Source organism: Zalophus californianus, chromosome 15 (genome assembly GCF_009762305.2).
Source record: "Zalophus californianus isolate mZalCal1 chromosome 15, mZalCal1.pri.v2, whole genome shotgun sequence".
NCBI lineage: Eukaryota > Metazoa > Chordata > Mammalia > Carnivora > Otariidae > Zalophus > Zalophus californianus.
In genome coordinates this window covers 22,971,501-22,996,945 of record NC_045609.1, presented here as the reverse complement: position 1 = coordinate 22,996,945, position 25,445 = coordinate 22,971,501, and the positions used below count along the sequence as shown (strand labels likewise).

The 25,445-nt window shown below is 36.0% G+C and overlaps 1 protein-coding gene across 1 annotated transcript in view; it reads left to right on the top strand.

The window, feature by feature from the left end:
* TMEM26 (transmembrane protein 26) overlaps positions 1–17,054 on the top strand; it is a 49,146-nt gene extending 32,092 nt beyond the window's left edge. Inside the window, 2 exon segments of the mRNA XM_027596726.2 lie at positions 9,923–9,999; positions 12,958–17,054. Of these exon segments, the coding sequence (XP_027452527.2) occupies positions 9,923–9,999; positions 12,958–13,382 (502 nt within the window). The 3' untranslated portion in view covers positions 13,383–17,054.
* Positions 17,055–25,445: the final 8,391 nt, after the last annotated feature.

The window sequence follows — 25,445 nt, the reverse complement described above, 5'->3', positions numbered from 1 at the left end:
TTTTTCTTTTTTTATTCCTAGGAATTTTTCCATTTCAAATAAATTATCTAGTTTTTTATATAAAGTTTTTAATATTAATTTTTTATATTATTCCTTTAAACTTGTGTCAGTTTCTATAGGGTCGCTTATTATGCCCCCTTTTATATTCTGAGTTGGTCATTTGTGTCTTCTCTTTTTTTTTAGATTTATCAATTTTGTTGATCTTCTAAAATAACCAACTTTTGACTTCATTGATTTTTCTCTATTGTTATTCTGTTCTCCATTTCATTGATTTGTGCTCTGATGTTTAATTTTTCCTTCCTTCTACTTGCTTTGGATCTAATTTTCTCTTTTTTCCCTTAGTGTCTTAAGATGGAATCTTAGAATATTGATTTGAGATCTTTCTGCTTTTCTAACATGGTGTTCAAAGCTACAGATTTCCCTCTAACTTGCTTTATCTGTGTCCCATAAGCTTTGATATGTTATCTTTTATTGTTTAATACCGTTCAAAATATTTTCCAGTATCTCCTGTAATTTATCCTTTGGCCTATGGCTTATTTAGAAGTAAGCTATTTAATTTCCATATGGAGATGGCCCAAATTTCTTTCTGTTGTTTTCTATTTTAATTCTGTTGTAGTCTTTAAATTATTTATTGGGACTTATCTTATGGCATAGCATATGGCCTATCCTGGAGAATGTTCTACATATGCTTGAAAATAATGTGTATTTATCTGTTGTTTGGTTGAGTGTTCTGTAAATGTCACCTGTGTCACATTGGTTATTAGGTTATTTGACTCTTCTGTATCCTTACTGATTTTTTGTCTAGTTGTTCTATCAGTTATTGAGAGTGGGGCATTGAAATCTTCAACTCTAATTGTTGAATTATCTGTTTCCTTTTCCAATACTGTCAGTTTTTGCTTCAAGTATTTTGAGGCTCTGTTTTTAGGTGTGTATACTTTAATTTTTTAAAACAACTTCCTGAGGTAGTAACTATTTTTCATCATGAAATGTCACTCTTTTTCTCTTTAGTAATATGTCTTGTCTCAAAGTCTATTTTGTGTCATAATGAACTTAGGTACTCTATTCTCTTATGATACTGTTGCCATGGCATATTTCTTTCTCCATCCTTGTACTTTCAAACTCTTTGTATCTTTGCATCTAAACTGTGTCCCTTATAGACTATATATAGTTGGATTTTCATCTTTTTCCCCAGTCAAGCTTTGTCTTTTAATTGGAGTGTATATTAGTTTCCCAGGGCTGCCATAATGAAATACCACAAACTGAAAGTCTTAAAAACAACAGAAAAATTATTTTCTTACAGTCCTCAGGGCTGAAAGTCCAAATCAGTGTCAGCAGGGTTGGTTTCTACTGGAGGCACTGAGGGAGAATCTGTTTGGTGCCTCTTTCCTGGATTCTGGTGGTTGCTGGCAATTCTTAGTGTTTCTTGGCTTGTAGACACATCGCTACAATCTCTGCCTTTGTCTTCACATGGAATTCCCCTCAGTGTTTCTCTCAGTGTTTGCACATTTTCCCCTTCTTAGAGGGACATGAGTCTTTGGATTAGGACTCAAATTAATCTAATATGACTTCATCTTAACTTGTTTACATCTGCAAAGACTATTTCCAAATAAGATTACATTCTGAAGTCTAAGTAGACATGAATTTTGGGAAGACATCACTCAATATATTACAGTGTATTTATTCCATTCATATGCAATCTAACTATTGATTTGGTTGGATTTCTATCTGCCATTTTGTTATTTGTGTTTTTTTCTGAGTCTAAAGTTTTTTCATTCCTGTGTTACTCATTTACTACTTTAAAAATATTTTTAACAAACAATTTTAATTGATTTTTTATTGGTAGTTACTATAGGGATTTTATTTATTTATTATTTTATTGGTAGTTACTATAGGGATTACAATATGTATTTTAAGTCTTCATATGCTACTATAAGTTAATAGCTTCATTTCTTCTCCCTCTTTTTTGCTATTGTCATTACATTACATCTTTATGTTATAAACCAAAAAATAGTTTTATAATTATTTTTATAGACTTTAATATTTTTAAGAAATTAAGAAAAGAAAACATATGACTGTATATTTATGTATTCTCTTATATTTCCCCACAAGTTGAAGATTCTCTATTCCTTCTTGTGAATTTGAGTTACTGTCTGGTATCATTTCCTTTCAGCCTTCCTTTACAAAGGAACAAAGACTTCCTTTATCATTTCTTCTAAGGCAAATCTGCTACCAACTAATTCTCCCAGTCTTTGTCCAGAAATGTGTTTGTTTTGCATTCATGTTTCAAAAAAATAGTTTTGTTGGATAGAGAATTCATGGTTGTTAATTTTTACTTCAGCATTTTACATATATAATTCTACTGTATTCTGGCCTTCATTATTTCTGATGAGATGTTAACCATTTTTGTTGTTGTTGTTGTTACCCAGTACAAGCTGAGACATTTTCTTTTGCTGTTTTCAAGATTTTCTCTTTCTTTTTGACTTTCAGTCATTTGACTGTGATGTATGTAGGTGTAGTTCTCCTTGCCTTTAACCTTACTACAACTTTGTTGATTATTGATCTTGGATCTTTAAATTATGTTTTTCCTCAAATTTAGGAATTTTCAGCCATCATCCATTCAAACATATTTTCTGGTCCATTCTCTCTTCCTTCTTCTGAGACTCATATTATAAATAAGTATGCTTAAGTGTGTTCCATAGTTTTCTGAGACTGTTTTTTCTCCCATCTGTTTTACTCTCTTTTCATCAAATTGGATAATTTTCCTGATTTATCTTCTACATCACTGATTCTTTCTTCTACCATCTCAAATGTATATGTAGACTCAAATCGTAGAGTACACCTACTGAATTTTTCATTTTGGGTCCCATAATTTTAACTATAGAATTTCTATTTAATTATTTTTACAGCTTATACTTCTTTATTTAGATTATCTATTTGTTGAGTCATTGTAATCATATTTTTCTTTAATTTGTTGAACATAGTTTTATTTTAATTTTTGAACATATTTATAATAGTTGCTTTGATGACTTTGTCTGTTAAGCCCAACATCTGGACCCCGGAGTCAGTTTCTATTGACTTTTTCTTTTTCCTGAGTATAGGTCAGTCATTACTGTTTTTTTGCATGTTATATATTTTTGGTGGAAACAGGACATTTTAGATTATATTTTGTAGCAATATATTATCCTCAAGCTTCCCCTGTAACTTTAGGCTTCTTGATGTTGTTTTTGTTGTCTCAATAAATTGCCTGAACTTAATCTAAGGAATCTCTCTTCCTTTAGATTGTAGCCACTGATGGCTCTGCTTTTTTTTTTTTTATTCCTTCTTTTGCTTCTTTGTTTTTAGCATGACCTATTAGGATTATACCTATAACTACATAGCTTGTGATTAGCCAATGATTTGGACAGGATTTGTGATCAAACACTTCAAGCCCTTATGACCTACACCCTCTGCCAATGGATCTGTGTGTGGATTGGATAGCACATTTAAATTCAGAAAGTTTTCATATATACTCAGTTTTCAGTTTCCACTGGGTTTTCTTGGATCTTCCTGGCACATGTCTGGTGTACATGAAGCTCTTATCTAGCCCATCTAAGGCTCTCTTATTTTCAAAATCGCTCCATTAAAATTCAAGTTAGTCTACCATTCACCCCAACTGGGATTGCAACCATAAAGTAGCAAGGCTGTGGGCTCTCCCATTCATTTCCAACCAAGTTGATTACTCTTACTGACCACACCTCTAAGCATAAGATTTCAGAATCTACTCCAAGCCAAGTTAGCACACTGTGACCATGAGGGGCCTCTGGTTTTCACTGTCAAACCCTCCCCAGTAAAACTACTACTCTGACTGAACAAGACAGCCTTAACATTCCTCTCAGTCTGACTAAACTTTCAAAAGGTCTGTTGCAACTAATGAATCGTTGAACACTACATCAAAAACTAATGATGTACTATATCTTGGCTAACTGAACATAATAATAATAATAAAGAATAGTTTTATGAAAAAAATTAAAAATAAAATCTTTAAAAAATTTTAAGTAAAATGAGGATAATGGTAATAAATTAAAAAAATTTTTAAAAAGGTCTGTTGCTGAGTATAGACCTTTGAATTCCTTTTCCTTACAGCATTTACTTTAGAAAACTTGCAGTTATAAGTTCTTTCTCTGCCCCTTTGAGATTAAGTCTTCTCCCAGGCTCTTTCTTGTTTTACTACCCAGAAATCTTTCTAATGGATGTAGGAGTCATCCCTTTGAAATATGATCATCAAGAAAGATAATACCCCTATCTCTTGGTCTCTTTGTGATGTTAGAAGCCTAATTTATGTTGGTGCCAGTTAGCAAACACACACACAAAAAATGGTCTAATCATGTTGACCAATCTCCCCCTCTAATGTCCTCTAGTACTTTTGCACTAGCTCACTCCAGGGCTTCAAAACTCTCTTGCCTTTTGTTTCAGTAGGGGTGAACTCAATATTTCTCTCCTTTTGCAATAGTCTTTAATAAAGTCTTCCTTGCCTGTTTAACTCTGATGCAATTTTTCTTTAACATAGCCCAGCTGGAGGGGTGTGAAAATATCCCATGGACAAGAATGCCTCAAACTCCCACTCTTCTTAATTGAAGTTCTACCAGTTTCTCATAAATAAATGTTACTTGGTTTGTTATTTGCCTTTGATTGATTTTCAGAGATCTGAAGCAGTTATTTTTGACAATTTGTCAAGTATGTTTGTTACAGAGAGGTTTTGCTGAACTTTTCATTCTGCTACAGCCATCCTCCAACATTTTTAACAATTCTGAATTTCAGTATCATTGCCAGGAAGAGCCAACTGGTTAGTCACACATTTAGGGATAATCTTTAATGTGCAGTCTTTTTTTGAACACAGATCATTTATTAAAGAGAAAAAAATCTGTTCTCATAACATTACTGTTATCTCACTGTATTTGACCACACAAAGGAGAATTTTCCTATGTTTACACTGTTTGCTTTTCATTTAACTCTTTTTGCTTTTCTTCTAGGGTAGGTTAATACTTCATTTTCTCATTTTCTTTCTCTCTCTCCTCTATCTTTTTTCCTTCTCTGAAGAGGTTTGTTGGATGGTTTTCTAAAAACTAGGTGTATTAGGGGAGTCTGAGTGGTGCAATCAGTTAAACTTCCAACTCTTGGTTTCAGCTCAGGTCATGATTTCAGGGTTGTGAGATTGAGTCCTATTTCAGGGCTGTGCAACTCAGTGTGGAGTCTGCTTGAGTTTCTCTCTCCCTCTCCCTCTACCCCTCTCCCCGTACTCACACACACTCTCTCCCTAAAATAAATAAATAAATCTTTTAAAAAATAAACAAAAATGAGGTGAATTCTATCCACTGATTATCTCTTATCTACAGGAACATTTACATGTCCAAAAAGAAATAGTTAAGCAAATTAGCAATGTATGACTTTATTTTTACTTTACACCCAATAAATTTGGTGCACTGATCTACCAAATTCAGTCTTTTATCCTCCTAATTTTCCAAGTAGAGAAATGATACTCACATATATAATTATATTTGTCAAGATCTTTTGTCTCTTTATGAATAGAGTCCATTGTCTGCTTACATGCTTCTCAGTTGACATTTATGAAGACATTACACATGAGAAAATGGGGTGAGACAATTAGGGGAGACAGTTTCACAATGGAGATAATGTTGGATAAATTCGCTCCAAATTTCCTTCACATTTTGAGTAATTGTCGTTTAAGCTCGGTGATTCATTTACTTTCCTTTTAACCTTCCCAAGTAACTTTTACTATCTGACTTAGTACAAATTTGTCTGCTTCAAAAATTTTCTGGCTGTTTTTTTCCAAAGTTATTTTTGATAAATTTACTCATATGTTTCTCAACACTCACATTTTCCTATGTTTTGTGCATGCTCAGATATTTGCATGTGCAAAAGATATATGTTCATTATTGTAGTGTTAGAATCTGGCTTACTTAGGGCTAGGGATTGTTATTATTTATTTTTATTTTGTATAATGATAGAATTAAAACACAAAGTATTTAAGAAATATGTTCACATAGTAAAAATACCACTGCTACCATTACTGTTGCTGCGGCTGCCACTACTACTACCAGGTAATGGTTATTCATCTCTTGTTGTGCTCCAAGTACTGTTATAAGGGTTTTAGTTGTGCTAAGTTATTTAGACTTTACAATACACTATGAAGTAGATACTATCATTATCACCATTTTATAAGCTGAACTGTGGCAGGCATGAGAAGTTGAGAAAATCTCAAAGTTACATGGTAATAAAAAACAACACCTAATTTGCATAATTAGTCTGTTTTGAGTGCTCTTCTAAGAACTTTATATGCTTAATATATTTTTATAATGTACTTAATATAATTATCATATAAAATCTAGTAGCTATTAAATTATTATTGTTATCCACATATTGAATAGGGGTAAACTAAAGCATATAGATGTGAAATTACTTGTTCATGTTCATGTAGTCAGTAAATATCAATCTGGGATTGGAGGCCCACATCCTAGCTCTCTGGTGAAGGTTGGAGCTGGTATTTGAACTCCAGCAACCTACCACCAGACCTTATGCTTTACCACTGATTTCTGCTGCCTTGCAGACAAATTGCACATGAGTTTTTGGTAGAATTATTGAGGTTTGGGATTAGAAGAAACTCCAAATTAGCCATCTATTTAATAATCTATTTTACATCTGTTGCAAAATCCTCTCTAGAATTTTCTCAACAAGTTTTTGTCCAGACTTTCTTTGAAAATTTTCACTAATAGAGACTATACTAACCCCAGGGCAACTCACTCCATTTTGAGTTGATATTATTAGAGAGTACTTTTCTCTATTGTGATAAAATTTGCGTTCTTATAGGTACCATTAAAATTCTTTCACTCTGAATTGGACTTCTGAAGTCACAAGAAAGAAGTTTAATTTCTTTTCCACATGATAGCCTTTTAAATATATAAAACTTCTTGAGCTATCCCACATATAACGTGGCTCTGATATCTCTATCCTAGCCTCTCTCCTTTGGACCAAAAACTTTATAAATTTTCCTCCTAAAACATTAAGCACAATACATAATATTTCTGATATATTCTGAATATTACAGAATACAGCAGGGCTAAAACTTTCCGCTTCCTTTATGGAAATAGTATAGTACTGTGGTTAAAAGGGTGGATGCTGAAACAAGCTATCTAGTTCTGACTTTTGCTTCCAACGTTTACAACCACATTACTTTGGACAACTAGAGTTTCTACAACTCTATGCCTCAGTTTCCTCACTGGTCAAATAGGGATAAGTATAACTATTTTGTAAAATTGGTATGAGGATTAAGTGTGATCATAGTTAAACCATTAGAAAACTTCTTGAAACAGTATGAGTTCAGAAACTGTAGGTAAAATTATTTAAAAATTCAGGCACTTACTGAAGATCTATTATGTAAGATATTGACATTGCAAAGATGGAAAAATTTATAGACTGCATTTCCTAGGTATCTCTACTTAAAATTCTAGACTTTATACTTCTTATGAAATGACCTATGATTGCATTTGATTTTAGAAAATCATAAATCCATGTCATACTGTGGACTTAAAATTAGATAATAGTAAGGGAAAATCCTTGAGCCTTTTTTACGGCAGCTGCTATGAAGTGCTACCTCTTCTGTCCTATTCTAGGTCATCCAGTTACATCTTGTCAAGATCTTTTGAGATCCTGATTGTGTCTTCCGGGGTAATGTTTTCCCATCCAACCTCCATGTCATATGTGCATATGAGAAGCCTTCCATCAATGTGGCAACCAAGTCCTTGGTGAAATGTGAAGTGGAATAGAATCAAGGGCAGAGCCTGCAGCAACCCTTAGAGAGCTCCCTTTGGGGAGTCATTTACACAGTTAGGAATCCACCTAACTGTGCTTACACCCAGAACATTTCTTAATCTTGTTAATAAGAACACTGCAGGAGGCTTTTTCACCAGCTTTATTTATTTTTTTTCACATTAACATTCTTAGTTTATTGATCCACTCATGAAAAGTCTGTACAACCACCACAGATAAAGCCACTGCAGCATCTTTACTCCTTCTGTTGTCCAATATCCAGCTCACTTTTTGCCAGCACCAACACTGGCATTTGCAGTCCCCCTGACTTTCTTCATTCTGTTCTTGTGTTCCTTTCACTGTTTTCTTGATGTCTTTTTCTTCTCATACAGGCCATGTCTTGCAAGTCTGTGTTTGGGTTCATTTTTCTTTGCATCATCCAAGGAATCATAAATCATGCCAAAACTGGTTGTCTTGCCACCACCAAAATGGGTTCTGAATCCAAACACAGATATGACATCTGGTGTGGTCTTTTACATTTTGGCTAGTTTTTCCCGAATTTTTGTCTTAGGTACTGTTGCCTTTCTGGGGTGAAGAACATCAATGACCACCTGTTTCCGCTGAAGTAGTTGGTTAGTCATGAACTAGTCCATATAGTTACTGTGTCGTTCATGATGGCGGCCAAGCTTCAAGCAGCCAGGGAGGAAAAGAGAACCACTATTCGCCGGCCAATCATCCAGCCTTATTTAAACCCAAATGTCTAGTATTAATTTATATATCATTACTTGCTTGGTAATCCTAACTCTATTGAGGAGAGAGAGAAAAAAAAAATCTTAGTATGCTGAGTGTAATTGTCCCAAGTAACCTGTGCTAATTCCTAGTAATTACTGTCTTCTATAAGGGCTTTCAGAAATCTTCTAAATAATCACTTATATAACCTAACTAGGGATTAATAGTAAATGTGCCTTTTGTACTTTGATACACTTCTGCTTCATTTTGAAAATTAAGACTTTGTTTATTTATTTTGTCATCACCCTTGTCTCTGCCACTAATTGCCAAGATAATGATGGCTTAGAAATATCATTTATAATTTCTCTCATAGTTTTTGAGATCTAATTTTTCAGGACCTCAATACTTGAAGCATTTAAAGATATCCCTTACAACCACCTCATTTATTTTGGTTTCAACTTCTCCTCCCTGATGCCTTTCTATCCCTTTCCAATCTGAAAATCCCTCTTGACAGAGAAGTTGGCAATAAAATCTGCTATTATACCACTAATCTCAAATTGCTAACTTCCTTTGTATTTTTGCTAAAAAAATAACTTTGATATTTCTTTTATATCCTTTGTATTTGTATAACATCTATTCTTTCTGACTTCAGTCTTCAAGACCATTCTCCTAGGTCGATGACATTTGTATATTTGTATATTTGCCAAGTATGGCCCTTCTTTTGTACATTCAATAATTCCTTCCACAAATAATTGTTGAGGGTCTACTATTTGCTGTTCTAGGCACTGGGAATACAATAGTGAATGAAACTGTCATATTCCTTGACTTACGTCCTAGTAAGTGGTGTAAATTTTTTTATTATTGGATTTATCTTCCCACCTTTTTCTTCTGACTTAAGGTAGTTTTCTTTTACATGCTGAACTTTTAATTTGGGGGCATCATGTAGTCCTTTTGAGATATATTTTTAATTTAGAGTCTCATGATCTTAGAAAAAAAATTTTATTTTTTCTCCTTGAAAATTCTTGAAATCAGCCCTCTGAATTTCTTCGTCAAAGTCTAACATTTTCCCTAGCATCTATCTCCAATAATGTTTCCATGATTTTGTAAAACTAAGAACAACAATATGGGACAAAGAGGCTTGGCCATAATTTACACAGATGTTGGCCCATGTGAAAGTTGGATTTTAAGTCTCGGAGTTTTTTTTTACTTCTACATTATTCCATTATAATCGTGAATGGATTTTTTTCATGGATTTCGTATATCACCAAGATATTTTGACAACTCTTGAAAAGTTTATTAGGGTATACTCAAATATGAGAAAAAAGAGAAAATATTTCTTTAAAAATGATCATATTTTTATTACTAATTTAAAATTTTGTCTGCATTCTAGGAATAGTCCTGCCCTAGTCTATGCCATCCTTGTTATATGGACCTGGAGCATGCTGCAATTTCCACTTGACCTGGCGGGTAAATGTCTCAGTATTTGCTCAAACAGAAAATTATAACTCTTGATTATAAACTATAATGAAGTTAAGGAGGCATTTGAGAAGATTATCATTTTTATCATTTTGATATCCCAGTGTTAGTTCCAGTTCAATTTAGAAGAAAAGTCGACTGAAACAGAAAAGCTGCTAGTGGCTCCATTCTGGTACATGGTGAGCCTGAGATAGTTGAATGTACTGGAGCACAGCTTTACATTCACTTCAAAACGTGGCTCCATCACATATGCATTGTAAAATCTCCCACTAATTAGTTAAGACCTTTGTGCTTCAATTTTCACCAGTGAAATGGGTTCTTGTGATGACGAAATAAGATAGAGTTTGTAAAGTGCTTAGCACAGTTGCTGGGATACAAATGTTAGCTCTTGATATTTTGGGGGGCTCAATTTCATTCTTTTGTCAGACCCATGTATTAGATTATCACAGGGAGTAAGAGCAGTTTTAGGGCCACATGGAAAATTAAAATTTTCCTCAGTAGTGGCCCTTGATATTCCATTGGTCCTATTAATAAATAGATACACTTCTAAGACTTTGTAAGAAGAAACTGTTTTCCAAGCATATCATACTAGTGATGATCTAGAGCTGCATTGTCCAATACAGTATTCACTAGCCACATGTGGCTGTTTAAATTTAAATTTAAATTAATTGAAATTAAATGAAATAAAAGTTCAGTTCCTCAGTCACACTAGCCACAATTCAAGTGCTCAACTGCCACATATGGCTACTGTAGTAGGCAGAATGTTTTTACCATCACAGGAAGTTCAATTGAACAACATTGATCTGGAGTCATTCCTTAACTTCTAGGAAAGATACCTGAATTCTGACTTGAGAATTCTCCAGTATGCCACTTTACTCCAAAGAAATTCTAGGATTTAATAATTACATTTTCCTTAAGCCTGACTTCTTTTTTTTTATGGCACCCTCCTCAATGGACTCAGGATTTAATCTTTTCTGCATCTTCTTTTGGCTTACTTTAATAGACCCAGAGCTTTCAGAGGTAATTTTAGAATTTAGCAAACACTCTCTGAAACAAAATTGTCACCAGAATTGATGGAAAGAGTGGCTGTGGTTTTTTAGAAATACCCAAAATTTAATTACTAGTTAACAATTACAAACAAATGTATGCCAATCACACACACACACACACACACACACACACACACACACACACACACACAATTTTGTCGAAATGTGCCCAATCTATACCTCTTGATCAGGTGGTGTTTCCTGACAGAGTATTAGGTACCATCACTTTAAATGTTGAAGAACAGTCTTAGGAGGTCCCCTTGGAACTATTTCCTGACCCTAACTTCTTAAGAGAGGCCACTCTTGAGGCACCTGGGTGGCTCAGTCAGCTAAGCATCTGACTCTTGGTTTCGGCTCAGGTCATGATCTCAGGGTTGTGGGATCAAGCCCTGTGTAGGGTTCTGCCTTCAGCGTGGAGTCTCCTTGAGATTCTGTCTCACCATTTCCTTCCCCCCCACAAAATAAATAAATAAATCTTTTCTTTTTAAAAAAAGAGAGGCCACTTATGTTGGTTTTTCTTTTGTAATTCACTCTGCTAATCCTCACCCTCCTATATCTTGTGGTTTATAGCCTTGCTAAGAAAATTTTTATTTGGGAAAGAAATTTTGTAAACTTTCAGGGGTGCTAATGTTATGCAGCTGTTTGAAAAACAAAGACCAAATGTTACTTCTGACTAAATCACTATTGTATTTTCAAAAAAAATAGTACATTATGTTCACCCATATCAAAGCAACTTCATAATATTTGCAGGCTCCAGTAGACGAAGGCATTCTTTGTTTGAAAATTCCAAATGGAAAGCTTCATTATTATAAAGGATTATTTTATGCCCTTGACCTTGAATTAAATTAGCATTTTAGAAATTAAAACAAAAAGGTTTATCTGTTGATTGGGCCTCCTTTTGTTCAACTGGAAAATCAGTAATTATATCCAGTGTTTCTTGTAAACTGTGAAACAAAACCATAAGGCATTAGGCAAAATAAAATAACAATGGCATTTATTTTGGGCTTTTATCCCCCCACCATTAGAAAAAGATGTTTAACATGAATTAAGTTTGAATTTGAATTATAAACACTTGCATTTCCACAACATAATTTACACATATGGCTGAGTGAGTCAACCAGGAAACAGGTAGATCCCAAAAGGAGGATTCAGAAGGATCTGGGCCACGTATCTATACTCTGTTCCATCTTCCCAACTCAGCAGTCAGCTAAGTCATTCATTATCCCAAGGGAAAGAGAGAAGTGAGAAATCAGAGAGGAGCCAGGGGTGTTACTCTAACGGAAACAAAAAGAGCCAGTGAATAGGGGCCCCTCTCCTCACAGACATCATTGTTACCTTGGTTTTCAAAGGAAGAAACCGGGGCCCAGGAAGGTTAAGTAACTTGGCCAGCATCTTGCTAAAAAAACAAACAAGCAAAACAAAAAACAAAACAAAACAAAAAAACGAGGCAGCCAGGCTACCTGGCTTGAGGCCTAAAATGCCCTGCTGTGCTCTCTCTCTACACCGCAGAACCCAGGGACAGCCAAGGTGGTTTCTCTGGTTCTTCGTTCTCTCTAGCCCAGTTGCTTGTGCTTTCCTCAGGATGGGGACTAGAAGGTGATCTAAAATTTGTGACATGGAGGGAAACCCGAGGACTGGCTTTCTTTGGTGTGTTTTATTGAAATTACAACAGAATATTGATTTTAAACACAAAATGACCAGGGATGTTAAGTGGTTAAGGGATGGCTAAGGGTGGTGTTCAATGTTAAGGGTGGTCTCATTTCCCCCCTCCCCAGAATTAAATTATAGAATCACTCCCAACTGTTAAGTAGCACAACACCCATGGTTGATGAGTTGTCCGCATTTCATACTGTCTTACACATTTCAGAGGGGCGCTAATTGGTCTGTCTTGTGTTCTCAGTACAGCATGTCGTCTGCCCCTTGTCGGTGGCAATGAGGGGGTTCCCCAGCTTCTTCTTTTGCCAATACAGTGCAGATCTGTGGAACATTGGAATCAGCATCTTCATACAAGACGGCCCCTTCCTCGTCGTGCGTCTCATATTGATGACTTACTTCAAAGTGATAAATCAGATGCTGGTGTTCTTTGCTGCCAAGAATTTCCTTGTGGTGGTGTTACAACTCTACCGCCTGGTAGTGTTGGCGATGGATGTCCGCACTTCCTTGCTACGTCAGCCAGGAAGCCTGAAAGCAAAGCACCTCTGCCCGTGTGAACGCATCGCCAGTGGGCTCTCAACAGGAGATCCGGGGAGCGGCTCTAAGGGGGACTTGGGTGTACCCTTGCAGGCCTTGCCAGTCACCCCCGAGGACTCTCAATCCACCCCGTAGCTCCTTACTGACTGCGGCCGGCAGCTAGAACGTTTGACTTTCTGGTCCTTCTTACAGACAGAATCTCCTCTCTCTCCCTCTTTTTTTAACTTTGGCATATAATAATTTTCCAAAGAACAACATAAAAAGTGATCTTAAACCAAAGCTGAGGAATTTTCTTTTTTTCAACTGAACGGAAAGAACTTTGATTAGTGGCTATCGCTACAACTTCTGCGCGATTGTATCAGATGTTATAGTTGTTCAACGACGAAGTGATTTGTTTGTCTTGAACTGTTTGAAGAGCTATGGACAGGGTTACAGTGACATGCCCTCAAAAGATTTAGTGCAGACAAACTGTCACGGCTGTTACCTGAAAATAGAGAAGCTTTGAACTTTGGCTCCATTGTCAGACTATCTCATCTGATCTTTTCTGCCATGTCTCTGACATCAAAAAATGTACATTCAGTGAATGCAGAACAAATGAAGGGAAAAGTGCTTTTAAAATTACCTCACTGTGAGCTGGAAGCAGTGAAAATCTCTGCCCAGCTTCCATAGCATTGAGAGCCCTCTCCATCGCTGCACAGACCTTCCCAGGAAAATCATTTTTCTGGGCTGATGTGGTATTCTGTCATGGTGCGTATGCTCTTACAGAAATTTTACTGCTTTTGGCTTGGGCACTGCAAAATTCACAGCAAGCCATTTTGGTTGTGAGGCAGGAAATACTGGTAATGCTAACAAAGTCACAATTTCCACTCTGAAACATGATTTGCGGTATTCGTCAGAATTTTTCTTTACCATTTTCTATATTGCCAAGTCAAATTATGTGGGCTGATGCAAGGAAGCAACAAAGCAGGGAGTAAAGGTGTTTCAAGCCCTTTAAGTGTTACCCTAGTTTCTGGAGCTGGCCAGCAGTAGAAGGAACTCCTCCAAACTGCCACTATGGGAGACTGAGTCGGCCTTTGGTCTCCGGGAAGGTGTCGGGGATGGAGGCTTGCATCAGCCCGACACGCAGCCAACAGCCCTTGACTGGTGACGGGGCGCAGAACACTCCATGGCATTGTGGAAATCAGGAAATTTACTTTTCTTTCCTGCATTAAGACTTCACCTCCCCAGTGTTGAAACAGCCATAATTTCCCCTTACATACCTCTGTACTTTCCAGATGGAGGTCATTCAGAACATTTTAAAATGATTTTTGCTGTTAAAGATACAGTGTGAAAATTTACCTGACTGTATAGCAGTGATTACATTTGAGTTGAGACAAGCAGTACTGAAGCTGTTTTTTCAGGGTTCAAAGCATAATTCCTCCTTGTTATTATGCTGAGGAATTCAAAAGGACATGAAAGGTAAGACCGAGTAAGACCTTAAATTGGGTGTGACCATTTGACAACCAATGGGGACAATTTTATCTATAAATCTGTGTGACAGGATATCTGTTCAAAATATTTGATTCAAAGTTTCATAGGCAAATGCTATTTTTATACAGAGAAATTAATATTTTCTACTCCCTGGCTTTTTCAGCATCTGATAGCATGTTTCTGTTTCTTCCATTTCTTCCTTGTGTTCCTAATTTCAACAATATGATGATTGTAAAATTACACATGAGATGAGTGGAATACATTTATAATTTTCATAATAATTTTATGAATGCTAAGATCAGGAAATTATATTTATATAAAGTAAAGAACTTGACAACTTTTAAGGGCACGTTATTTAAAATGCTTAGCAATTGGAAGCAAAAAATAATAAGTGCTACTATTTATAAAAATGCCTCAACAGAATCTGTTTTTCTGTTGACTATTTTATGTTTAATGTTTTCCTCCACAACATGTATGTGCTGCTTATTATTGCAGATTTGCTCATGGCATACTTTTCATGTTTTAATTTTTTTTCCCCAGCAAAACAAACATTGAACATCTAAAAATAGATAAACTATAAAGTAGTACGGCTGTTGCAAGGGTATTTTTAAACATTTTCAAATCTGAGACTTGGCTTGGCTTCGTGAATGAGTTCCTAGTGTTTCAGTAAAGTATTTTGTAATTAGCACTCCTCCAAAGGCCTGGGAAATGGGAAGTCCAGAGTCTGGCTTTACTTAGTGTTCCAGGAAGGCAAAGAGCACGGAGGACCATCTCAGCAATGAATGGTGGCAGAAATAGACACATGCTCGACAAGGTTTTCCAGGAAAATCTGCAAAGGGCATCATTCATTAACCTAACTGCTGGTACCTCTACTCTTTAGGACTATTTTTATAGCAGGAAAAAAAAATCTATAGTCATTTAGTTTATTTAAAAACAAAACCTAAATCCAGGTTGTGTCTCTAGGACTCCAGATGAAAAGAGTTAAACTTGTATTCAGTTAATTGTCTGTTTTTATTCTGGATTGCTAAACACTGCAGTGTTTGAAAACAGCCCAGCGTTTGCTATAAAGTGGTTAGAACAGCAGTTACCATATGTATATTGATGTCCCGGGACCTGCTTCCATGGTATGTGTAATCAGATAACTGTTCAGATCATATGTACGACGTGTCGCAGGCCATACCTCTCTACGCTCACAGACCCACAACACGTTTGTGGTGATGTCATTATTGTTGTGGTTGTTGTTACCTAAATGCTTGATGGCAGCTCAATCAAATGTCCTTCCTCAAAACATATTATTCTACTTGTGAGGAAACACAGAGTACATGTTTTAATGACGCTGCATGGAAACATACCTTATAACCATGGCATGGGTTTCCTTCTGACCCTGACTACATGAGTCCCAAAGGACATGACTTCCCATTACAAGATCCGTAAACTGTCTTTATCTTTCATTAGTCTGTGAATTTTTATTTAAGCTGGAACTGCTAACATAGGAAAATAAAAATTTGTATTGGCCAATAACATTCTAGCTAACCTTCCAAAATGAAGAATCTTACACAAATTTACCAGTTGGGCTTGTGCTTCCACTAATATGTCGCAGCACTTCAGGCCCTGTAAGACCAGAAAGACACAGCCAAGAAGCACTGGGTTCACTACTGTAATATTAATTGTGAATTCGTGATTTAATAGAAAGCTTCCAAAGCCCCGGAAAGGCATGCATTGTAGGTGCACATGGTTTAGGTTTCCTCCCAAGTTTCAGATTTCAACACGGACCCCTATTCCCTTTGGCACTTAATTTCAATGATTCTTAATCCAGTCTCTTGTTGACAGAGAAAAAGAATTGCAGAAGGTCGAGCGTCTGTCCACCTTCACTCTACTTTGGCCCTCGGAAAGTGAAATGCTGAAATTTATTGCAGAGCCTTAAAGACATACATAAAAAAACAAACAATCTTGAATTATAAGAAGAGATTGCTATGTTGTTTTGTTTTGTTTTGGGGGATTGTTGGGTTTTTTGTTTTGTTTTGTTTTGTTTTGTTCTAATTTCTTTTTACTTTTGGCCATTCTGATCCATTCTTGCAAATTTCTGATTTGGGGGTAAAACTAGGCAGCTGGAGGATGTTTATAGCCCTGAGGCTTCAAATAACATTCCATATGATGGGAGGAACTTTAAACAATGTTCAAATAATCAACTGCTGCAGCCTTATATTTTATGCGTGTCCATCCTCTAAATCCTTTCTAGAATATTTTGTGAGAATATTTTCTCTGAATTATTTATATCAATACTATTTTGCTAAGAATGACCTTTGTATTTTATTATATACATTAAAGAGTTTGTGTACAACGTTATCTTGATGTCTGTTTTTTGTCTGCATTTCTTGTCTTTGTTCTCTACTGTCATTCGTTTCATTTCGTTTTTAAGCTTTGATTTTAAAAAACAGATCTATTTAGAATGTGACTAAAGTGGCATTTCAAACTAGCGAGGAAAGACTGACCAATTTTATAAATGATGTTGGGGAATTTTGTGAACCATCTGGAAAAAATAAAGTTAGATTTTTATCTCACGCAATATATAGAAATAAATTCCAGATGGATTAAAGAACTAAATATAAAAGTGAAAACTATAAAATATTAGAAGAAAATACGGGATGTGTCTTTAGCATTTGGGGAATGGGAAAGATCCTCCAAAGCAAGACATGAAACCCAGAAGCTCTCACAGAAAAGATGGACAGATTTTCCTACGTAAAGGTTTAAAATTTCTGAATGGCCAGAGGTGTCAGAAATACATCACAATTATCCTCCTTTCTGGAGAAAGGTGTCAGTGCAGTTATACAAGAGCAATGAGAGTTATAGAAGTTAGAAAGGAGTCAAATTTATCATTTAATTGTAGAAGACTGAATCTTGAACATCCAAGGAAAGCATATAAAAACATAAGAACTATTAAAAGTAATAATCTAAAATCATGCCAAAATCAATGCTTTTCTATATATAAACAAACATTACATAAGACATGTATTTGAAGGAGATTTCCATTGTGATATAAATTAGAACCATAAAATACATAGGAATAAATTTAGTAAATGTACAAGATCCATGTAAAGAAAACTTCAAAATGATTTTGAAGACCATCAGTGGATAATTTAACAAATTGAAGGTTATATTTCTATTGGAAAGTGGTTAGATGCCTTGGTGTTTTAAAAGGCATTAATTTCTCCTTAATTGATTTATAAATTTAATACAATCTCCACAATGACAGCAATCAGATTTTAATTTTTAATGACTACCCATGCTAATTCTAAAGATTTTATGATAAAATAAGCATGAAAGAATACCTGGAAAATATTAAAAGTAAGGAAAAAATGAGAAAGAGCTTTTAGTATATTTAAATATATTATAGAGCTACAAGAACCAAGAGAATTCAATTCTGTCAGGCAGAAAAATAGAACAGAATAAGGTCAAGAAATAGACTGAAATACATAGGATTTTGATATATGATAAATCATGAGTGGGGGGTGATAAAGTTTTATAAGTGGCTTAAGGTTTTTAAAATATCAAATTAAATACCTACCTCAATCCTTATGTCCAAAACATTTCCAGATGGATCAAAGAATTAAACATTCAAAGTTAAAAAAGAAAAACATAATTGCAATGATGAGGATGTTAACTAAGCAAGATACAAAACCAGAAACCATCAGAAATGAATACATTTCTACTTGTAAAATTAAAGTTTTAGAATCATAAAAATACCGTAACCCTGGATTCAAAAATTGAACAACGAACTGGGTAAATAGTCTCGCAACAAATGTAACAAAGCATTAGTTTTCTTAATGAGCAAACAGCTTTTACAAATAAAAAAAATCCCCTGTAAAAATAAACAAAAGATATATGATTCAATGCAAAAGGAAGAGTCAAGGAAATGCAAATCAAACCACAATGAAATACCATTTTTCAAACGCAGACGAAACCACAAGATACCATTTTTCAATTATCAGCTTGGCAAAGATTCAAAAATGTTTTAGGATGCTGCATTAGAGGGGCTCAAAGGAAGCAGGACTTCTTACTCATTGCTAGTGAGGATATAAATTGGAAGATGATTTGGCAGTATCAGTCAGAATTAAAAATACCCAGCAACTCAACTTCTAAGGAAGTATCCTACAGATAATGTGCACAGAAATGTATGTATAAGACTGTTCAAAGCAGTATTTTCTATAGTGGCAGCATAGTGTCCATCCACAGGGTCATTATTAAATTATGAAATATCCATACTACATAATACTGTGTAGCTTTTTAAGGGAATGAAGTAGATCCATAAGTGCTGATAAGGAACAATCACTTCAATATTTTGTTAGGTAAAACTAAGGGAGGAAACTGAGGTTAGTGTGTTGCTCTTTTTATAAATGTTATTCATACCTTTACAAGTGGCTGGTAAACCTACAAAATGATCCCCAAGTTTCTGATGATCAAAGACATTCCCACCTTTTCTGGGCTCTTTTTAGGCTTTTATACTTTTCATAGTTTGAAAGTCTTAAGTATTCATTACTTTAGTGATTTTAAAAATAACTATTAATAAAAAGAAAACTCACCAATTTACAGAGCCTTCTGCCATGTACAGACACTGATACCATTTTGCAAATAAAGCAAAAACATATCAGTCATTTTCACCAAGAAAATGTAGACTTTGCCATTATAACTAAGAACAATCTTTAGATGCTTTAGGTGAATCAATATTAAAACCCATGTCAGATTCTGCTTGCCTTATGAAGCGTCAAACCTTGGTAAATTAAATAATGAATAGATCTATAAGACCACAGAAAAATCAGCCTGACCAAAATGATTCACTGGGTCTTGATGAGTACCACGGAGACTACTTTGCAATGGCCAGTCTGATACTTTTACACCCCCTTATATTTATGAAGGCACCAAAAAAACCACAGAGGAATTTCACACTTGAATTACAGAGTCAAACTGATTTTCCCAGGAGAGATAGAGAGCTGAAGGAGCCCTAAAAGAAAAGTCAGAAAGAATCTGTGCATCTGTTCCCAAGTCCACATTCATAGTCCATCTAACTTGTGTATATAAGCTTTTTAGATTTTTGTCAAATATTTACTAAACTTACAATTGATTGTGTAAGTGATCAAATGGATCATATGCAAATCTGATCACATTATTGAGGAAAACAAAAATTCCTAAACCAACCATATGTCAGATATCATATAGTCTTTGTATCCAAACTAAGAATTTTGGCCAAGGAAACTTGAATCTACAAGACAAAATATGTTTTCTCTGTGGATGCTGTTGTTCAGCGTCTGCCAAGTGCATAGTTGGAGAATTCAGATGGTTGTGGTTCTGGGATCTTGGGGATTGTTTCTACCTTCTGGCAAAGAATGTTCTTCCCTATTATTCAAAAGTTCCCATATGACCTGAATGACAGCTAACAGCTGGGTCAAAAGCTATAATTATTTCATCCTCTCTTGGTTTCAAACAACTTCTATAACTTGTGGAGTTTTTTGATATCTAACTTCAACCTTTCCTGGACTCCATGCCTGGATTTGCATCTCCTCCAGTTGCTCTGCAAGCATCTCACACTCAGGCTATATAGAATCATATCTGACCACAGCCCATTCCCAATAGACTCCCCTCCCTGTATTCCATATAATGGCTAACAGCAACACCAGCCACACAGGCACCCACACTAAAACTGGAGATATCCTTGACCCTCAGCTCTTCTTTCTTATCCTTCCTACCCAAGTACCACTCTATTAGTGATTCTTTGTCTACTCAGCCCTCACCTCTTGGGTGGCCCATTTCACCATCCAGAATTGATGGCTCTAGGGAGAAAGAAAAATCCATCGGCCAAGATTGTTCTGCACCCTATAGGAACCCTAGGAGAGTGAGCACAGGGATTGTCTGAGAGTAGAGAATGCTCTAGTCTCAGGTCTCTGATTTCTAGGATTTCCTTCAAAGAAACAACGTTATGTAGAACTGGGAGATTCGTCGTTTATCATGGTCTCAGACTAGAGGCTACAGGAGAAGCAGCCGGTCAGTGATTCTCAGAAGTTTTCCTCTCTTCTTCTCAAATCTTCTCATCTTCCAGAACTGAGTGACTCTCCTTCCTTACTGTGTATTCATAGCACTTTGTACTTGTTTCTGTCCCAAGGTTTATCATAATATATGTAATGATTTGTTTATGTGTCTGTCTCTCCCATACAGCCTGTGAGCTGTATGAGGGCATAGACCATGTCTTATATTCTATCATAAAACCACCTAGCTCCAGACATACTGAAATTTTGTCTGTTCCCAGAAAACAAGTTCTTTTTTTTCTGTCTTGGGGACTTTGTTCTTGCTGGTGCTTCCAGCAACCCTCACCCTGGCTCTTTCTTCTTATTTGGATTCTAGCTTAAATGCAAGGTCCTCAGAGAGCCCATCACTTTTTGCCTTCCTCAATAATCTTCATCACATCACATCACATGTTTATTTTTGTCCTAGCATTTTTCAGTAGGCAAAATTATCTTTACTTTAAAGTTTATTTACTATCTATCCTACCTATAATGGAAATATAAAGGTGCAGTGTATCTGTTTTGTTCACCTCTGTGTCCCAGTGGTTAGTACATAGTAGCAACTCAGAAACTACTGTTGAGTGCATTATTTTTTCTGTGCTTATTTATGTGTTTAATTCTTTTACGAAACTAAAATCATACTATTTATGTATACATTCTTTGTTCATTTATTATCATTTCTTGAGCTTTTCCTAAAGTTAACTATTCTTTGAGAACATAATGCTTATCTACTCCTGTGTGAACGTAAAAATAAACCTACTCATCTGGGGCACCTGGGTGGCTCAGTCCGTCAAGCATTTGCTCAGGTCATGATCCCAAGGTCCTGGAATCGAGCCCCGCATCGGGCTCCCTGCTCAGCCGAGAGTCTGCTTATCCCTCTCCCTCTTCCCCTCCCCACTCCCCACTCATGCGCACACTCTCTCTCTCAAATAAGTGAATAAAATCTTAAAAAAAGAAAAAACCTAATCACCAAACACCATAGGCTTTCCCAGCCATCCTCCTTCTTGACACTCTGCCTTTGGTGCTGTGGAATGCCTCTTCTTTTGGCTTCCTCCACTCCTGTGGTGAAGTGAGACCCTCACCTCTGATTCTCATATTCTCTCATTGTTGGTTCCTTCTCCATCCATGGGTCTGTTGACTCTTGCACTCTTTAAATGTATAAGTTCTATCTTGTCCATCTGGGCTTGTCCCTCCTTTTGCAATTTCGCTCTCATCATTGATCCCTTAGGTCTCTATTGCCAGCTTTTCCACAAGCTTCTCTTCCACATTTCCATGTAGATGCTTTTCTGTCACTTCCAGATCAATATGCCCACAATTGGATTCAGAACATGCCCTCTTCCAAATCAGTTCCTTTTCTTGAACCTTCTATTTCTGTTAATAAAAACCACGATCCTTCCAGCCATTGTAGCTCAAACTAAGTTGTCATCTTTGATTGACTTTCCTCATTCACACATTTGCTAAATCTTTTTTTGTTTTGCATAATGAATATAATTTTATTGCTTTTCTCTGATTATGTAAGTCATATGTGTTCCATGTAATGATTCAAACATTCAGAAAACTAAAAGGAAGAGGGTAAAAATTTCACAAGGAACCCCAACCCTCTAACTACAATGTTCATTATTAATAATTTGGAAACCAATATTTTGTGAATCTTTTATTTCAGATAGAAAAATGATGGACAATATCTGGATAGATAAATAATTTTACATAAATAAGATAATAGGCTAATTAAATCTTAAAAATAAAAACCATAGAGAGTTGCAAAAATTGTGGCTTCATTTAAATTCGTATGACAAACAACTTCAGCCCTCAGTCTTGTCAGTCTTACCTCTATGAAGGCATATATAATCTCATGTGCAAAAATGAAAAATGTCCTACGTTTTAGGCCTTTTGTGAATTTGAAGCCTGGACCAAATGGTGCCCCTGTGGTAAACTCAGGAATTGGGACCTTATTTTATTCATCTTTTTATGCCCCATGGAGACTCTCATGGTACATGTGGAGCAATTTTTTGCTCTGTGAATGATCAATGGCATCAACAAATATCTTTTAATACCTACTATACACAAGCCACTGCTAGCTATATGAGAGATACACACATGAATAAGACATTCCCCTTGCTTTTGAGGAAATTTATATCCATAATCTTTCCCAAAAAATGTCACTATAACCTCCATAAACTTCACTCCCTCCCACCTATCTTCATGCCTGTGAGGGGTTCCTTTTGGTTCTCTATGGGTTTTGTGTAGAACCTAAAGTCCCTGGTCTTGCTCCCAACATGCACTTTGAAATATGAGAGGAGATGCAAAAAAGAAAGGAGATCTGGGAGAACTGATTTAAAAGGAACGAACATTGTTTGTTTTTTTAAAACATGTTTTGTAGGTTGATGGCTCTTGATCACTGTAGGATGGCCACCATGGGATCCCTCAAACATTGCAAGAGCTCATCTTGGTCATATAATGATTTTGGCTATAATCTGCTGCCTTCTTTTCAAAGGATTCAGCTATTCTGCAGAGGCTTCTGTCTGATCTCAGCCATATTTCTAGGCTCAAAGTGGTGGGACACCATTCATGTGAAAGCACCATGGGAGACTTAAAAGCATCATGTGGACCTTCAGGATAATCTAAAGTGTATTCCTAGCAGATGTCCAAGGCAGAAGATGCTCATTTGTTACATGTCAGGGAGCAGTGAGGTTTATTTTTACACATTCACTGGCCTGAAAGAACACTTGGGGCCATCACATTCTAGCGATCTCCATTACAGCAAAACAGTCTTAGAAGAAAGACATGCCTGTTCTGCACTCGAAGATCATAATCTCTCCTTAAGTTTTTGCAAATACTTTTCAAAAAGTTTAAAATTTTACTGAAGCAATATATGGCATGAAAGCCTTAGAGAAAATGCTAGCTTGGAGAACATGTCAGTCATTTTTAAGAGCAGATGTCCACCACTTCTTTCTTTGGGGGAAGCAGCCCATTAAGCCGCATGCTGCTGAATCAGATGTGACAAAAAAGTTCAGTCAGCCCAGTTTATTTTGGCTTGAGAGTCAGCAGCCATGAGTGGGCAATGGCTGGTATTTCTGGATCTGCTGTTGCTTCTACTTTAGAGACTGTTGAGTCAGACCTGACTGAACTTACAGACATCTCTGATTCTGCTGCACACATGTGCCTCTTCATGGCCCAACTGCTGGTGATCTATAGCATCCTGGTAATTTGTGTTTTAAAATTGCACACCTACCTGCACAGATGTAAAATCAGCACCAAGCAAAATAAGCTTACCCTCGAATCTTTGCATTCTGTGTTCTTCCATAGAAGACTAAACACCCAGGTGCTGATCCATTTATTATACAGCACATGTCATCTCTGTGGGTGACAGCCACATTCATCAAAGCTCCAATCCCTCGAAAGGGATAATGTTCAGGAAATATTTGAACGACTATCAGAGAATTCATCCTTGTCTTATGGCTTTTCTAAAACTTAATAAAAATTCTGTTTTCAATCAGAATCTTCCAAAGAATGCAGATCTCACTTCTCCAACTTCTTGGAGAAACCAAAGCAAACATCAACTATTATAATTTCTATATTTTAGCTTCAAGTGCCTCACTTAGTGTCATCCTGTTGACTTCCTTTCAGATGTTGTCCACACAGGATTTTTCTCAAGATAGATTCTGTTCTATATTTGTACTTTGAGTCACATACCTTTGGAGTGTTTGAGCTTGAAACATTGTTAGATCTCCTTACTTCTTTGAAAGTGAAGAAATAAAAGCTGGAAAAGAGCAGGGTCACCCTAGATACACACTAATGAATGGGAAATTTGAGACCAAAATGACCTGTACAAAAAAGCAAAATGCAAACAAAAATATACAACAAAACAAAAAATTAAGCATGTTTAGTTATCTAATAACACTTAATATCTATAATAACTTAAAAATAATCTCACCTGCCCAACATTTTAGAGTTTACACAATGTTTTCACATCAGTTGTTTCAATCCTCACAACTGCTCTAGAAACAATTTTTTTGTCCTAAACAAATGAGGAAATGAGCACTCAGAGTGGCCAGAACACTTGCAAAGGTCAAGATTTGGGGTCTGCACAGGGACTCAGGTCTGAAGTTTCTGATTCCCAGAAACTTTGCTTTGTGAAATGATTCTATTCCAACAGTAAGCAGCACTGCCCACAAACTAACTTAAAAATCTAAATAGATTTGCTTTTCCAGTTGGTTTGAAATTTTCCAAACTTAGCTTAACCAGCAATATTGTCCTAATGTCCCTAGAAGTGGGTCCAAAGCCATGCATCCATAAAATGGCAACATCTGTCAGCATAATCAGCATGGGATTAAATTACTACTCTATTTTTTTGTTCCCTAAACTGGTTTGCTCCCAGCAGCTTCCATCCTCAGGAGTATTCAAGTAATATGACTGCCTCTTCCCAGAGGGAGATTGGTATTGTGCATATTTGTTCAAAGACAACTGTTGCTGTTGTTTCTGCGGTACTGGAATTAATTACGTTGGAGTGTTTTCTTTTGATTGTCTCCTTTTCTATATTTAATGGAGCTGGGAAAAATAAAACTCAATTTTCCTTTTTCCCTCACAGAAGCCCTTTCCACATTTTCTGAAACAAGTAAGATAATAAAAGAAAAGCACAGTGTCAGGGAAGATGTGGGGTTTTATACAAAAGACC